This window comes from Salmo salar, chromosome ssa22 (assembly GCF_905237065.1).
Source record: "Salmo salar chromosome ssa22, Ssal_v3.1, whole genome shotgun sequence".
Taxonomy (NCBI): Eukaryota; Metazoa; Chordata; class Actinopteri; order Salmoniformes; family Salmonidae; genus Salmo; species Salmo salar.
Window position 1 is genome coordinate 44,965,001 of NC_059463.1, and position 18,398 is coordinate 44,983,398.

The window sequence follows — 18,398 nt, forward strand, 5'->3', positions numbered from 1 at the left end:
GAATCCAAAGTTATTCTGTTCAAGAGCCCGAGGTTCTCCAATAGGAGAGACGTTCACAGTTCACTACGAACACAAAACACTAAGCTAAAATAGACCAGAGTTTTCAAAATGTAACTCAATGTTTTGAGAATTTAACAGATTATCATTTCCATTTAAAATTTGCCATATGAGGGCACCCACCCCCTTCCTCGCTCAAGTTTAGCAATAATGCATACACTTCTAAGCACTGGCTGATCGCCGCACTTTTCGGGGATTCAAAGAAAACACAGTAAAAAGCTGTTCCGTTTTGGAACAGCACTGCTGAAGGCACGGTGGGTAGCCAAAGGCTATTTTTCTACACACAATTTAACAATTTTGGGGTGACCTCCTCCATTTAAACAGGAGAAGGCCAGCCTGCTGTGAAGACCAGGAGGAGAGCGGTGAAACTGAGATCACAGTGCCCCCAACAAGGTAAAAGATTCCCCCCCCGACCACCGTACCCTGCACACACTAACCCTCTTACTAGTCCATAGAGCCTTTCGCTTCGCCTTCTTCAAAAAGATGTTCACTTTCCACAAAGGGTCAAGTTTTTAATGAAAAAAGCAACCTATACATGTTACTTTATATTTGTTTACTTTTGACATTTTTTTGCTATCTGCTTAGTGAAGTGTCACTGGAAACTGAGAAGGCAGTGCATGTGTTGGGAGGGCGGCCACATCTGTTCAGCATTAGGAGCCGGCCGTCAACATTGTTACTGGGGACCTAATTTAATATTTTCTCTGTTTTGATCTTCCACCTTTAATCACTGGCTCTTGGGAGGATCGGCTTTCCTCAAGAAATTGTTAGAAAGCAGAAAGAAAAATGTTATTGCAGCATGTTTATGGAATCAAACATGCGAAGAGAGGGCTCGCACACACAAAAAATGTAGCCCGTATCTGAAGCCGTACAGAGAGTACGACGAGCGGGTGGGGGCGGATGAAAACCACAACATAACTGTATGTAGTCAGGACATTCCAAACTCACAATTTAAATTTCTCCAAACGTTGGATCACCGAGATCGTTTCAGATGATATCGGTAGCAGTAGGGGAGACAGCGGGAGGGTGGGGCCTGGGGTGGGGGAGTATGGGCAGGCACCACAGGCTAGGTTTGAGTTCCCTCAAATCAGCATCCCTGCTTTTATTACACAACCATTTCCAATATCATTGCAACAGGGGTGAGCTAAGCATAAAAAAGTATAGCTGTGTGGAGCTGTGTGACTGGGCTTGTTTCTCCTGCCGATGCTGGGTGGGAACATCAGGTACGGATCAAGAGCTGAAGCCCCTGGAAAATCCAGAGGAGTTCTTCAAGGCGCCTTTGATGGTACTTGTATCCATGACACTCATGTCGGGGGAACTGACCTCTGTATGTCTTGGTGGTCATGCTACATGCGGCACACTTATTCTCTCTATTTCAACACCAATGATGTGTTTGCGATCTAGACCTGAAAAAAAGCGGAAAGAAATCCAGGGGAAGGCGCATGCACGTACCGATATGACGCATGGGAGATGGTAACTCCGTTTTGTACGGTCAAAACTGTGTTTATAAGTAGAAGCCACACAACAGAATCTGGCTTGGGCCTTACTCGACTTTGACCTTCCCTGTGGCTCAGTTGGTAGAGCATGGTGTTTGCAACGCCAGCATGGTGTGTGTAACGGCAGGGTTGTGGGTTCGATTCCCACGGGGGGCCAGTACAAAAAAAAAATGCATGAAATGAAATGTATGTATTCACCACTGTAAGTCGCTCTGGATAAGAGCGTCTACTAAATAACTAAAATGTAAAACATAGTTTAAATTAAGATTTTAAAATTGATAGATCAATATATCCCCAAGCAAGCTTCTAGTAAGTTGAGACAATATTCCCTCCCCCAATAGAATTTTGACTATTGTCCCCAAGTAACTGTTCTTCTCTAGGAAGTAATGATAGAATTAGCCAATGCCAATGAGATACATGGACACTGAAAATACAATATTAAAAAGAGGAATTATAAACTGGGTGGTTAGAGCCCTGAATGCTGACTGGCTGACAGCCGTGGTATATCAGACCATATAGCACGGGTATGACAAAACATGTATTTTTACTGCTCTAATTACGTTGATAACCAGTTTATAATAGCAGTAAGACAACTCGGGGGTTTGTGGTATATGGCCAATATATATACCATATACCACAAGCCCTCGTGCCTTATTGCTTAAATATAGCATGTAAGTCAATAACTGTTCTATGGATGGGTGTGTGTGGGCAAGAATGGGAGAGTAAAGGAGGGTGAATATGAATATGTATAGGAGGGCGGGAGAGAATGGGTGTGTAGAGGCATACAGTGGTTACTCAACTAAAAGTTTTGCGATTATGCTGCGGAACAGAGGTGATTTGTGGTTTAGTATGGTACCCTGCGTCACTACTTCATTGCTCCAGACCAGCGCAAGGGGGAGTTAGAGCACTGATTATGCTTTTGGGTCACAATGTGCAACTGTGTCTCTGTAGTACTGTAGCCTACTCCCGACCAGTCACATTGTACAGTGTCTTAGTGGCGCAGGGGTCTAAGACAGTGCATCGCAGTGCAAGCTGTGTTGCTACAGATGCTGGTTCAAAACCCGTGCCGGCCTCGACTGGGAGATCCATTAGATGACTAGGTTTTTGGTTTCTCTCCCTCTTTAAACAGAAATAAATCATTCTAAATAACAAACTGGCTTTAATTACAATTAGTTGGAGGGGTGCTCTCATCTCATCTACGAACATAGACAGGGCTCTAACTCCCCTACCTCCACAATGAGATAGCCAGCCAGCCTGCCAGTTTAGCGGAGTCTGCCACTAGCACAGTCAGTGTAGTCAGCTCAGCTATCCCCACTGAGACCGTGTCTGTGCCTCAATCTAGGTTGGGCAAAACAAAACATGGCGGTGTTCACCTTAGCAATCTCACTGGAATAAAGACCTCCTCCATTCCTGTTGTTATTGATAGATATTGTGATATCTCACATCGCAAAATAGGGCTACTTAATGTTAGATCCCTCACTTCCAAGGCAGTTATAGTCAATGAACTAATCACTGACCATAATCTTGATGTGATTGGCCTTACTGAAACATGGCTTAAGCCTGATGAATTTACTGTTGTTGAATGAGGCCTCTCCTCCTGGTTACACTAGTGACCGTATCCCCCGCGCATCCCGCAAAGGCGGAGGTGTTATCATTATGATAGCAAATTTCAATAATATTTTATTTTTAAAGACAGCATTTTCGTATTCTAAGCTTCTAGTCATAATCTATGCAGCCTACTCAATCACTTTTTATAGCTACTGTTTACAGGCCTCCTGGGCTATATACAGCGTTCCTCCCTGAATTCCTAGCGGATCTTGTAGTCATGGAAGATAATATTGACATTTTTGGTGACTTTAATATTCACATGGAAAAGTCCACAGACCCACTCCAAAAGGCTTGAAGCCATCATCGACTGTGGGTTTTGTCCAACATGTCTCCGGACCTACTCACTGCCACAGTCATACACTGGAACTAGTTTTGTCCCGTGGAATAGATGTTGTGGATCTTAATGTTTTTCCTCATAATCCTTGACTATCGGACCACCATTTTATTACGTTTGCAATCGCAACAAATAATCTGCTCTGACCCTAACCAAGGATAATCAAAAATTCTCGGACAACCCAAAGATTCCTAGATGCCCTTCCAGACTCCCTCCACCTACCCAAGGACGTCAGAGAACAAAAATCAGTTAAGCACCTAACTGAGGAAGTCAATTTAACCTTGCGTAATACCCTAGATGCACCCCTAAATACAAAAAACATTTGTCATAAGACACTAGCTCCCTGGTATACAGAAAATACATGAGCACTGAAGCAAGCTTCCAGAAAATTGGAACGGAAATGGCGCTACACCAAACTGGAAGTCTTCCGACTAGCTTGGAAAGACCGATATTGCATGGTACTAAGAGCCCTCACTGCTGCTTGATCATCCTATTTTTCCAACTTAAATCGAGGATACGGTCGCAAAGCTAACTAAAAAGCAGCATTCCCCAAGAGAGGATGGCTTTCACTTCAGCAGTGATAAATTCACTTCTTTAACAAAAAGATCATGATCATTAGAAAGCAAATTACGGACTCCTCTTTAAATTTGCGTATTTCTCCAAAGCTCAGTTCTCCTGAGTCTGCATAACACTGCCAGGACCTAGGGAGACACTAAAGTTTTATAATACTATATCTCGACACATAGATGAAAATAGTCATGGCCTCTAAACCTTCAAGTTGCATACTGAACCCTATTCCAACTAAATTAATGAAAGAGCTGCTTCCTGTGCTTGGCCCTCCTATGTTGAACATAATAAACGGCTCCCTATCCACCGAATGTGTACCAAACTCACTAAAGGTGGCAGTAATAAAGCCTCTTGAAAAAGCCAAACCTTGACGAAGAAAATATATATTTTTTTTAAATCAGCCTACATCGAATCTCCCATTCCTCTCAAAAACTTTAGAAAAAGCTGTTGCGCAGCAACTCACTGCCTTCCTGAAGACAAACAATGTATACGAAACGCTTCAGTCTGGTTTTAGGCCCCATCATAGCACTGAGACTGCACTTGTGAAGGTGGTAAAGTACCTTTTAATGGCGTCAGATCGAGGCTCTGCATCTGTCCTCGTGCTCCAAGATCTTAGAGCTGCTTTTGATACCATCAATCACCACATTCTTTTGGAGAGATTGGAAACCCAAATTGGACAACACGGACATGTTCTGGCCTGGTTTAGATCTTATCTGTCGGAAAGATATCCGTTTGTCTTTGTAGATGGTTTGTCCTCTGACAAATCAACTGTACATTTCGGTGTTCCCCAATGCTCTGTTTTAGGACCACTATTGTTTTCACCATATATTTTACCTCTTGGTGATATCATTCGGAAACATGTTAGCTTTCACTGCTATGCGGACGACACACAGCTGTACATTTCGATGAAACATGGTGAAGCCCCAACATTGCCCTCCCTGGAAGCCTGTGTTTCAGACATAAGGAAGTGGATGGCGGCATTTGTTTACTTTTAAACTCAGACAAAACAGAGATGCTAGTTCTAGGTTCCAAGAAACAAAAGAGATCTTCTGTTGAATCTGACAATTAATCTTGATGGTTGGACAGTCGTATCAAATAAAAAAAACTGAAGGATCTTGGCGTTACTCTGGACCCTGATCTCTCTTTTGACAAACATATCAAGAATGTTTCAAGGACAGCTTTTTTCAATCTACGTAAAACACTGAAAAAAATCTGAAACTTTCTGTCCAAATATTATGCAGAAAAATGTATCCATGCTTGTCACTTCTAGGTTAGACTACTGCAATGCTCTACTTTCCAGCTACCCAGATAAAGCACTAAATAAACGTCAGTTAGTGCTAAACACGGCTGCTAGAATCTTGACTAGAACCCAAAAATGTGATCATATTACTCCAGTGCTAGTCTCTACACTGGCTTCCTGTTAAGGCTAGGGCTGATTTCAAGGTTTAACAGCTAACCTACAAAGCATTATATGGGCTTGCTCCTACCCATCTTTCAGATTTGGTCCTACCGTACACACCTACGCTACGGTCACAAGACGCAGGCCTCCTTACTGTCCCTAGAATTTCTAAGAAAACAGCTGGAGGCAGGGACTTCTCCTATAGAGCTCCATTTTTATGGAATGGTCTGCCTATCCATGTGAGAGACGCAGACCCGGTCTCAACTTTTAAGTCGTTATTGAAGACTCATCTCTTCAGTAGGTCCTATGATTGAGTGTAGTCTGGCCCAGGAATGTGAAGGTGAACGGAAAGGCACTGGAGAGACGAAATGCACTTGCTGTCTCGGTTCCAGAATGACTACTCTGTTTGTATTCTGCCATGTTCCCAGTCGCCTTGCCATGGTTAAATGCGGTGGTACGCGCTTTCAGTTTTCGCAAATGCTGCCATCTATCCACGGTTTCTGGTTTGGGTAGGTTTTAATAGTCACAGCGGGTACAACATTTCCTATACACGTCCTTGTAAACTCACTCACCAAGTCAGCGTATACGTCGATATATCATATCCCAGTCCACGTGATCAAATAATCTTGAAGCGTGGATTCTGATTGGTCAGACCAGCGATGAACAGTCCTTAGCATGGGTACATCCTGTTTGAGTTTTTGCCTATAGCAAGGGAGGAGCAAAACTAAGTCGTGGTCAGATTTGCCGAAGGGAGTGCGGGGAGGTCCTTGTATGCGTCATGGAAGTTACGCTTTAATACAGTGCCACCGACACGGCCTGCTAACAAGGACTGTGGGCTCTCCTTCTCTGTGACGGATGTGAGTAGGACATTTAAATGTGTTAACCCTCGCAGGGCTGCTGGCCCAGACGGCATCAGAGCACGTGCACACCAGCTGGCTGGTGTGTTCACGGACATATTCAATCTCTCCCCATCCCAGTCTGCTTTCCCCACATGCTTCAAGAAGGCCAACATTGTTCCTGTACCCAAGAATGCAATTGTAACTGAACTAATTGACTATCACCCCGTAGCACTCACTACTGTCATCGTGAAGTGCTTTGAGAGACTAGTCAAGGATCATATCACCTCCACCTTACCGGTCACCCTAGACCCATTTCAATTTGCTTACCACCCCAATAGGTCCACAGACTATGCAATCACCATCAAACTGCCCTATCCCATCTGGACAAGAGGATTACCTATGTAAGAATGCTGTTCATTGACTATAGCTCAGCATTCACCACCATAGTATAGCTCATCAAGCTTAAGGCCCTAGGTCTCAACCCACCCCATTCAACTGGTTCCTGGACTTACTGACGGGTCGCCCCCAGGTGGTGTCAGGCAAATAACCTCTCACTCAACAAAACAAAGGAGATGATCGTGGACTTCAGGAAACAGCAGAGGGAGCACCCCCCATCCACATCGACAGGACAGCAGTGGAGAAGGTGGAAAGTTATGTTCCTCGGCGTACATATCACTGACAAATTGAAATGGTCCACCCACACAGATAGTGTGGTGAAGAAGGCCCAACAGCGCCTCTTCAACCTCAGGAGCCTGAAGAAATGTGGCTTGTCACATAAAACCCTCACAAACCTTTACAGATGCACAATTGAGAGTATCCTGTCGGGCTGTATCACCGCCTGCTACGGCAACTTCACCGCCCACAACCGCAGGGCTCTCCAGAGGGTGGTGCGGTCTACACAACGCATCACCGGGGGCAAACTACCTGCCCTCCAGGACACCTACAGCACCCAATGTCACAGGAAGGCCAAAAAGATAATCAAGGACAACAACAACCCAAGTCACTGCCTGTTCACCCCGCTACCATCCAGAAAGTGATGTCAGTACAGATGCATCAAAGCTGGGACAGAGAGACTGAAAAACAGCTTCTATTTCAAGGCCATCAGACTGTTAAACAGCAATCACGAACTCAGAGAGGCTGCTGTCTAAATTACAGACCTGTAACCATTGGCCACTTTAACCTCTTGACGGTCGCCTAGGATAGGGGGCGCTACAGCGATTTTAGAAAAAAAATTGTGCCCATTTTAAACGGCCTCCTACTCAAACTCAGAAGCTAGGATATGCATTTAATTAATACTTGTGGATAGAAAACACCCTAAAGTTTCTAAAACTGTTTGAATGGTGTCTGTGAGTATAACAGAACTCATATGGCAGTCAAAACCCTGAGACCGATCGTAACAGGATGTGGAATTCTGAATTGCGGACTCAACTTCATCACTTTGCCTATAAATCACACCGCGAGCAATGGTTCATTGAGAACTTCCTATTGCTTCCACTAGATGTCCCCAGTCTTTACAAAGTGGTTTGAGTCTCCTACTGTGAAAACTGACTGAATGAGACACTGTGGAAAGTGGTCACATGAGGAGGGCCATCACCATTATGACGCCGGCGCCCCTGGCTACCCTCCCCTTTCGAAACGTTTAGAAGGACAATGCAATCGTCCCCCTTGAATCTTATTGGAGCTCTGGTTGAAAAAGGCCCTAAAGATTTGTGTTATACAACGTTTGACATGTTTGAACGAACCTAAAAAAAAAAAAAAAAATGCATTTTATTGAAAGAGGAGTCCCGCGGCCGACGGAAGTTTTGGAGCAGCCTTCAGAACGCGCTAACAAGAACAAGCTATTGGGACGGAAAGGATTAACTTTTTCGAACGAAAATACATTTGTTGTGGACCTGGGATTCCTGGAAGTGCTTTCTGATGAAGATAATCAAAGGTAAGGGATTATTGACAATAGTATACAAGACTAGATTTGATATGCGATTGTTCCAAGATGGCGCTGACCTGTAACGGTAGCCTATTTTTCTGAGTATCGCATCCCCCTTTTATCGCAAAGTGTGATTACCCAGTAAAGTTATTTTTAAATCTGGCATTACAGGTGCTTTCAAGAGATATTTATCTATAAATCTTAGAATGACAATATTACATTTTACCAATGTTTTCGAATAGTAATTTAGTAAATTGTAGCGCTGTTTCACCGGATGCATTTGAGGGAAAATAGTCAACATCACGCGCCGATGTAAAATGCTGTTTTTATATATAAATATGAACTTTATCGAACAAAAGAATGCATGTATTGTGTAACATGATGTCCTAGGAGTGTCATCTGATGAAGATTGTCAAAGGTTAGTGCTGCATTTAGCTGTTTTTTGGTTATTTGTGATGCATGTGGTTGGTCGGAAAATGGTTATGTGGCTACTTTTACGATATGCTCCTCTAACATAATCTAATGTTTTGCTTTTGCTGTAAAGCCTTTTTGAAATCGGACAACGTGGTTAGATTCAGGAGAGGTGTATCTATAAAACGATATAACATAGTCCTATATTTGAAAAAAAAAAATAATATTACATTTTGTTATGCTAATGGCGATAGGATTTTTCGCTGGATGTCAGGGGTTAATAAATGCAACACTAGTCACTTTAATAATGTTTACATATCTTGCATTACTCATCTCATATACTGTATTCTATGCTATCCATTGCATCTTAGCCTATGCCGCTCTGACATTGCTCATCCATATATTGATATATTCTTATTCCATTCCTTACTTAGATTTGTGTGTATTAAGTATTCTTTGGTGGAATTGTTAGATATTACTTGGTAGATATTGCTGCACTGTCAGAGCTAGAAGCACAAGGACTTCGCGACACTCGCAATAACATCTGCTAACTATGTGTATGCGACTTTAAAAACGTCCATAAAAATGTATATAAATCAGAATTAAACAGTTGGACGGATCCTATAGCATTCTTAGACCCAACAACTCTTGCAGGAACTTTCGCAGACAAAATATAATCACTAAAACAGAGATCACCCAAGAAGAAATATTAGATAGATAATGTTAAAACATTCTCACAGAGAACAAACAGCTCAAGGAATGGATGGCTTTTCCATAGATTTATATTCAACATTTCTGGACAAAGTAGCCCCCCAATTTACACAATGGCAACACACGTCACTCAATTCAGTACTTCCGAGTTCCATGTATCAAACAGTTATTTCAAATGATTAAAACCAGGAAAAGTTGGAGTCCCCTGCTGATTATAGACCCTCATGAACCTCATGTTTTCAGGCTATTACGATGGATGATGGAAAGCTGTGGGCTCCGGTTACTCAATACATGACTGTTTGAAGCACTTCATCACTGGGAAGTCGCTAACACTTGTTTGTATCTAACTAGCTATGTGTATTGCATTAAGATCGCTAGTTAGCTTGTAGTAAGGACTAGTGAGCTGTATCCGTCCAAATAACAACTATAATATTCTTTTGCATTATGCAAAACTGGAGATTCCACCAAGTAGGTGTAGATATCGCCATAGGCTACTTTGGGCCATTTGGTAGGGTTGTCTCCCCAGCTGGTCTCCGGCAATTTGAAAGGACATATAGGTAAGCCAACAAGAATCAACTTTTCTAAATACCTAGACCGTTCAAGGGCAGCCAAAGACTGGAAGTAGTTACGTGACATATCTAAGACTAGCGAATTAGATCAAGACAAATTTATTTCGCTAGCCAGCCAGCTAAAGTCAGCTTCCCGGCAAAAAAGCTAGGGGTAAAAAAAACAGTGACGTATGTATAATACGACAGCTTTACTATATTTACTGTCAGTGTTAGCATGTCAGATAAATAACGTAAAAAATATAATAATGTTAACTGGCAAATCAGCTAAGAACAAATTCATATTTACAATGATGGCCTACCAGAATGCAAAAGACTTCCTGCGGGGACGGGGGCTGGTATTAAAAATACAATAAAAATATAGGACAAAACACACATCACAACAAGAGAGACCCCATAACACTACATAAACAGAGACCTAAGACAACAACATAGCATGGCAGCAACACATGAAAACACAGCATGGTAGTAGCACAACTAAGTGCAAGAAGGTAGAGACAACAATACATCACACAAAGCAGCCACAACTGTCAGGAAGAGTGTCCATGATTGAGTCTTTGAATAAAGAGATGGAGATAAACCGGTCCAGTTTGAGTGTTTTTTGCAGCTCGTTCCAATCGCTAGCTGCAGGGAACTGAAAAGAGGAGCGACCCGGGGGAGACAATGGCACCGGAGGAGATGGCTGCCGTTTTACGGTCCCCTAACCAATTGTACTATTGTGCGTGTTTTTTCATACATAATGTTTCTGCTACCGTCTCTTATGACTGAAAAGAGCTTCTAGATATCAGGACAGCGATTACTCACCTCATACTGGAAGAAGAATGTTTATTCAACAAGTCGGACGCAAAGGATTTATTTCAGACACCCGACAAGGCCCTCATCCCCATCATTCGCAGGAGAAAGAGACAGAGACATCGGGGACGTAGGTCGGGTGCCTAGGTTTTGCTTGCTTGGGGTAGAGTATCTCATGATAAGCTGTAGACCACACTATCTACCAAGAGAGTTTTCATGTATATCCTTTGTAGCTGTCTATTTTCCACTACAAACTGATGCTGGCACTTAGACCGCACTCAATGAGCTATATACGGCCATAAGCAACCAACACTCATCCAGAGGCGGCGCTCCGAGTGGCTGGGGACTTGAATGCCAGCATGTTAAATGTGCAACCAGTGAGAAAAAAAAATGAGAAAAAAAAAACTCTAGACCACCTTTACTCCACACAGAGAGACGCGTACAAAACACTCCCTCGCCCTCCATTTGGCAAATATGACCATAATTCTATCCTCCTGATTCCTGCTTACAAGCAAAAACTAAAAGCAGGAAGCACCAGTGACTCGGTCAATAAAGAAGTGGTCAGATGACGCAGATGCTAAACTACAGGACTGTTTTGCTAGCACAGACTGGAATATGTTCCGGGATTCTTTCGATCGCATTGAGGAGTACACCCCAGTCACTGGCTTCATTAATAAGTGCATAGATGACGTCATCCCCACAGTGACTGTACGTACAGACCCCAACCAGAAGCCATGGATTACTGGCAACATCCACATTGAGCTAAAGCGTAGAGCTGCCGCTTTCAAGGAGTGGGACTCTAACCCGGAAGCTTATAAGAAGTCTTGCTATGCCTTCCGACAAACCATCACAGGCAAAGCATCAATACAGGACTAAGAATGAATCGTACTACACCAGCTCCGACGCTCGTCGGACGTGGCAGGGCTTGCAAACTATTACAGACTACAAAGGGAAGCACAGCAGCAAGCTGCCCAGTGACACAAGCCTACCAGATGAGCTAAATTACTTCTATGCTCGCCTCGAGGCAAGCAACACAAACAAGCATGAGAGCATCAGCTGTTCCGGATGACTGTGTTCACTCGCTCCGTAGCCGATGTAAGTAAGACCTTTAAACAGGTCAACATTCACAAGGCCACAGGGCCAGACAGATTACCAGGACGTGTACTCCGAGCATGTGCTGACCAACTGTCAAGTGTCTTCACTGACAATTTCAACCTGTCCCTGGCCGAATCTGTAATACCTACATGTTTCAAGCAAACCACCATAGTCCCTGTGCCCAAGAACACAAAGGTAACCTGCCTAAATGACTACCGACCCGTAGCACTCACGTCTGTAGCCATGAAGTGCTTTGAAAGGCTGGTGATGGCTCACATCAACACCATTATCCCAGACACCCTAGACCCACTCCAATTTGCTTACCACCCCAACAAATCCACAGATGATGCAATCTCTATTGCACTCCACACTGCCCTTTCCCACCTGAACAAAAGGAACACCTATGTGAGAATGCCATTCATTGACTACAGCTCAGCATTCAACACCATAGTGCCCCTAAAGCTCATCACTAAGCTAAGGACCCTGGGACTAAACACCTCCCTCTGCAACTGTAGCCTGGACTTCCTGACGGGCCACCCCCAGGTGGTAAAGGTAGGTAACAACACATCCACCACCTTGATCCTCAACACAGGTACCCCCCCCCAGGGGTGCGCGCTCAGTCCCCTTATGTACTTCCTGTTCACTCATGAATGCATGGGCAGGCGAGACTCCATCAACACTAGAGGTCGACCGATTAATCGGAATGGCCGATTAATTGGGGCCGATTTCAAGTTTTCATAACACTCGGTAATCAGTATTTTTGGCCACCGATTTGCCGATTTTATTTATTTATTTTTCTTTAGACCTTCATTTAACTAGGCAAGTCAGATTAAGAACACATTCTTATTTACAATGACGGCCTAGAAACGGGGGTTACCTGCCTTGTTCAGGGGGGATTCATTTTTGCAACCTTCGGTTACCAGTCCAACGCTCTAACCACCTGCCTTATATTGCACTCCACAAGGATTAACAGGCTGACTACCTGTAACGCGAGGGCAGCAAGAAGCAAAGGTAAGTTGCTAGCTAGCATTAGACTTATAAAAAACTATCAATCTTAACATAATCACTAGTTAACTACACATGGTTGATGATATTACTAGTTTATCTAACGTGTCCTGCGTTGCATATGATCGATGCGGTCCCTGTTAATTTTCATTGAATCACAGCCTACTTCGACAAACGGGTGTTGATTTAACAAGCGCATTTGCGAAAAAAGTACTGTCGTTGCACCAATGTACCTAACCATAAACATCAATGCCTAACAGCAATATTTAGACTTAGTCACCCGTTAGATAAAATACGGAACGGTTCCGTATGTCACTGAAAGAAAAAAACTTTTGTTTTCGAGATGATAGTTTCCAGATTCGACCATATTAATGTGTTTATTATATTATAATTAAGTCTATGATTTGATAGAGCAGTCTGACTGAGCGGTGGTAGGCAGCAGCAGGCTCGTAAGCATTCATTCAAACAGCACTTTTGTGCGTTTTGCCAGCAGCCCTTCGCTGTGCTTCAAGCATTGCGCTGTTTATGACTTCAACCTGGGTGGGTATAATTTGTGGAACGTTCCAACAGGAATTTATTCCAAAAACTTAGTAAATAACAAGGTTTCCAAAAAACAACGCATACAAAGTTGTATAGCGGCAGAATAAAATACCGGGTAGGGAGTGGTCTATTTCATTGCGTTTTTCACTCATCACGTTTATTCCGAAAAATGTCTGTCCTGACATGTCTGTTTGCCTATGGACAAACATTAAGAATAAGCTACGTGGTGAGTTGATGCCTATTCGGCAGCTAGTTAGCTAGGTTTGTATGCGTTGCAACTTTGTATGCGTTGTTGTTTGGCAACCTTTTACTTTACTTTTTTTGGAACAGATTCCTGTTGGAACGTTCCACAAATTATACCGACCCCTTCAAGCCTATCAACTCCCCAGATTAGGCTGGTGTAACCGATGTGAAATGGCTAGCTAGTTAGCCGGGTGCGCGCTAATAGCGCTTCAAACGTCACTCGCTCTGAGACTTGGAGTACTTGTTTCCCTTCCTCTGCATGGGTAACGCTGCTTCGAGGGTGGCTGTTGTCGGTGTTCCTGGTTTGAGCCCAGGTAGGAGCGAGGAGAGGGACGGAAGCTATACTGTTACACTGGCAATACTAAAGTGCCTATAAGAACATCCAATAGTCAAAGGTATATGAAATACAAATCGTATAGAGAGAAATAGTCCTATAATTCCTATAATAACTACAACCTAAAACTTCTTACCTGGGAATATTGAAGACTCATGTTAAAAGGAACCACTAGCTTTCATATGTTCCCATGTTCTGAGCAAGGCACTTAAACATTAGCTTTCTTACATGGCACATATTGCACTTTTACTTTCTTCAACACTTTGTTTTGCATTATTTAAACCAAATTGAACATGTTTCATTATTTATTTGAGGCTAAATAGATTTTATTGATGTATTATATTAAGTTAAAATAAGTGTTCATTCAGTATTGTTGTAATTGTCATTATAAAAAAAGGAGGAAATAATCGGCCGAATAATCGGTACCGGCTTTTTTGGCCCTCCAATAATTGGTATCGGCGTTGAAAAATCATAATCGGTCGACTTCTAATCAACACCATCATTAAGTTTGCCGATGACACAACGGTGGTTGGCCTGATCACCGACAACGATGAGACACCCTATTGGGAGGAGGTCAGAGACCTGGCCGTGTGATGTGTCCTATAAGGGGCATTGATGGCGAATCTGATGGCCGAATGGTGAAGGACATCTAGCCGCTCAAGAGCACCCTTAGCTGCCGATCTATAAATTACATCTCCGTAATCAAGCATGGGTAGGATGGTCATCTGAATCAGGGTTAGTTTGGCAGCTGTGGTGAAAGAGGAGTGATTACGATAGAGGAAACCAAGTCTAGATTGAACCTTAGCCTGCGGCTTTAATATGTGCTGAGAGAAGGACAGTGTACCATCTAGCCATGCTCCTAAGTACTTGTATGAGGTGACTACCTCAAGCTCTAAACCCTCAGAGGTAGTAATCACACCGGTGGGGAGAGGGGCATTCTTCTTACCAAACCACGTGACCTTTGTTTTGGAGGTCCACAAGAATCGAAGGATCTACCGCATCAATAGCTTTGACAAAGTCAATAAAAATAGCATCACAACATTGCTTAGAATCAAGGACAATGGTGACATCATTTTGGACCTTTAAGGTTGCAGTGACACATCCATAACCTGAGCAGAAACCAGATTGCATACTTGAGAGAATACTATAGACATCAAGAAAGTCAGTCAGTTGATTACTGACAAGTTTTTCCAACACTTTTGATAATCAGGGCAAAATAGAAATTGGTCTATAACAGTTAGGATCAGCTTGACCTCCCCCTTTAAACAAAGGACGCACCATGGCTGCCTTCCAAGCAATGGGAACCTCCCCAGTTAGTGGCAGAATAAGTGTCATGCTAATCATTAGTTGTTGTGACAGCCAAGTATGTTAATAAAGACAAATGAGGCTTCTGAAAACTGAAACGACCAAAAAAAGTGTCAGTAGTTTACTCAGGATACCGCCAAAGTTAGGCTAATTACATGGGAGTAGCAGGAGTGCACTAATGCTGTACCCTACTCGGGGGCGTGGTCACGTTAAACCACAGCTCGTCTTGTTTATCTTTCTGGAAGGCACCACTAACCTGTCAAATGCTGCCAGGAGGCTAATTAGTTACATGCAAAGTACTGAACGTTTGAGCAACGTTGTATTGGTTTGGTAACTTAGCAAGTTAGAGGTCAAATAATATAAGCCGCGAGCACATCATAGACCTAACTTTAGGCCTAAATTAGATAGCTATCTACGTTAGTTAGCTAGGTAACCTTCATGACTAAGCTAGCTAAGAAGCCTTTCGCTAACGTTAGTCGACAAGTTAGCTAACGTTAGCTAAGTTACCTGTAACGGCACCCGAACTCTATTGATTTACCTACATTTCTATTTCCCCCGTCTATAGCTACAACTGTTATGGAAATAAATGACAACAACAAATATCTTAGCTAGCTAAATGAACTAGTTAGCAAGACTAACGTTAGCCAGTGCAGTGTTGCCAGTGAATGGACACTCACCACTTCCTTCGCCTTGAGAGAAAATCCATTCTTCGGTCTGCTCTTCTTGAATATTTCATCTTTAGGCGAATCAAACACTACTCCCATAGCTTTATTTCGGGTTTTGACTGTTTTTACACTGGCTTTGAACAGTAAAGTTATATCAACAGCCATTATGTTAGTAGCACCGAGGAGGTCCACTGTCAACACAGAGAGGTTCGATTAATCTCAAACGGGCTTGATTTTCACTGGCTGAAAGTTGATCCCATTCGATAAGGAAACGGCCTGCCTCCCGGGCTTGAGCCAGGTGCCGTTGTGTTGCCCTGCTCTGTCCGATGGCGAAATCGGCTCAAAACAACATGATGCAATGAGCAGGATTCTGTGTTTTCACATGCAAAAGTGATTGCTTTTGGAAGAAAAAAAACGTTTTATCTGCCTTCCCAATGAAAACTAGTTTGACAATTGAAACGTGTTTTATGGAAAGAGATGTTATATGTTTCTGGATGATGCACCATGCTGCCTTGTCAACAACATTACCGAACTGCTAAGATTACCTCACCGCTTTCGCCCGATGATGGTACTGGTACGGATCATTGCCCGGTTGAACCCGCGTAATAGAACTCCCTCAGACATGTCACCAATTTTGACGTCATATTTTTGCGACACATGGGTGCGTTTGAGACGAGTATGAGATCATGGTACTAAAGTTAGCAGTATTCCAGTGAAATACTATTTAGGTATCAAAATAATAAAACAAAATAGAATGAATGGACTTAACTAGTATTACTCCAGTAGGTTCAGATATTAGAAATACATTCAGTGGAGTCAGAGATGTATCTTTTCAAGGAATAGGTAATGTTTCAAGTTTTAATGTCACAGGAATAAATACAGTGAAATGTCTTTCTTGCAAGCTCCAAACCAAACAATGCAGTAAACAATATCAATGTAGCACTAAAAATAACATAAGGTGGAACAAAAACACACAATAAATAAAAATGAGAAATAAGAACATGAGAAACAAAGCATCCATATACAGAATCAGTGGTCAGTTTCAATACCATATTTTCAATGTGCAGGGAGTTGCTGACTATTAGGCCAATACAAGTGTGGCCATCCTTCACAGGAGGCTGCTGAGGGGAGGACGACTCATAATAATGGCTGGAATGGAGAGAGTTTGATGTGTTCGATAATATTCCATTCGAGCCATTACTATGAGCCCGTCCTCCCCAATTAAGGTGCCACCAGCCACCTGTGGTGGCCTTAATATGTTGGACAGATGTGTTTTATTAAAGGCCCAATGCAGCCATTTTATCTCAATATTAAGTCATTTCTGAGTAAAAATTAAGTAACTTACTGTAATTATTTTCGATCAAAATGCAAATAAAAAAAGCTTCTTAGCAAGGACAATTTCTCATGCAACAATTTAGCTAGGACTGTCTGGGAACTGTCTGAGTAGGGAGGGGAAATACGAAAACTAGCTGTTATATTCTTTGTACTGTGTGTATATATGTGTGTATTTTCTTTAACTGACAAATAAAATCAATCAATCAATTGTTAGAGGTCAATCCCCTGTCAATCAATTGCAAGAAAATGAGCTTTAAAAATGCAAAATGTTATTTTCACCACATGACAAAATGTGCAGAATTGCAGGAAATAAGCTTTAACCCTGAAAAATTCTCTCCACCAACAAGAGGGGTGTGAACAGTTTGTGTCATGAACAGTGCTTGTGCCCATAGAAATAGATGCAACGTGCACAACGAGGCGCCGGATGTTCCCCAATGCTGGAAAGGGAAAGGGGATACCTAGTCAGTTGTACAACTGAATACCTTCAACTGAAATGTGTCTTCCGCATGGTCTTCCCTGTGGCTCAGTTGGTAGAGCATGGTGTGTGCAACGCCAGGGTTGTGGGTTCGATTCCCATGGGGGGCCAGTACAAAATGCATGAAATGAAATGTATGTATTCACTACTGTAAGTCGCTCTGGATAAGAGCGTCTGCTAAATGACGTAAATGTAATTGGCAGAGAGGTTTAAAACTCTTTCTTATCGGTCTATTAACTAATTTACCGCCTGGTGATGTCACAAGGCAGGCCAAAACTCCATCCCCACCTAAACAGACTGACATTTTAGGCAGTCTTTTCAAACAGATCTTACACTAAAAGTTAATTATCGTAATTTAAACAATTTCACAGTATTATCCCATATGGAAAATAAATAAAAAAGTGACATATATTTAAGCAATAAGGCCCGAGGGGGTGTGATATATAGCCAATATACTACGGCTAAGGGCTGTTCTTATGGTATATTGGCTATATACCACAAACCCCCGAGGTGCCTTATTGCTATTATAAACTGCTTACCAACGTAATTAGAGCAGTAAAAATACATGCTTTGTCATACCCATGGTATACGGTCTGTTATAAATTGAACTGTTATAATATATGGCCTTATATATATAAAAAAAGTGGCATATATATAGTATTTAAGCAATAAGGCCCAATCAGCATTCAGCCAATCAGTA

General features: G+C 42.5%; 1 protein-coding gene across 2 annotated transcripts in view; it reads right to left on the reverse strand.

Annotated features, from left to right (window-relative positions):
- The window catches only part of LOC106583357 (syntaxin-18), a 58,815-nt gene extending 42,330 nt beyond the window's left edge, over positions 1-16,485 (reverse strand). For both annotated transcript variants that reach the window (XM_045705203.1, XM_045705204.1), the window contains exon 1: positions 15,901-16,485. In XM_045705203.1, the coding sequence (XP_045561159.1) occupies positions 15,901-16,053 (153 nt within the window). In that variant the 5' untranslated portion in view covers positions 16,054-16,485. The remainder of the gene's footprint in view (positions 1-15,900) is intronic.
- Positions 16,486-18,398: the final 1,913 nt, after the last annotated feature.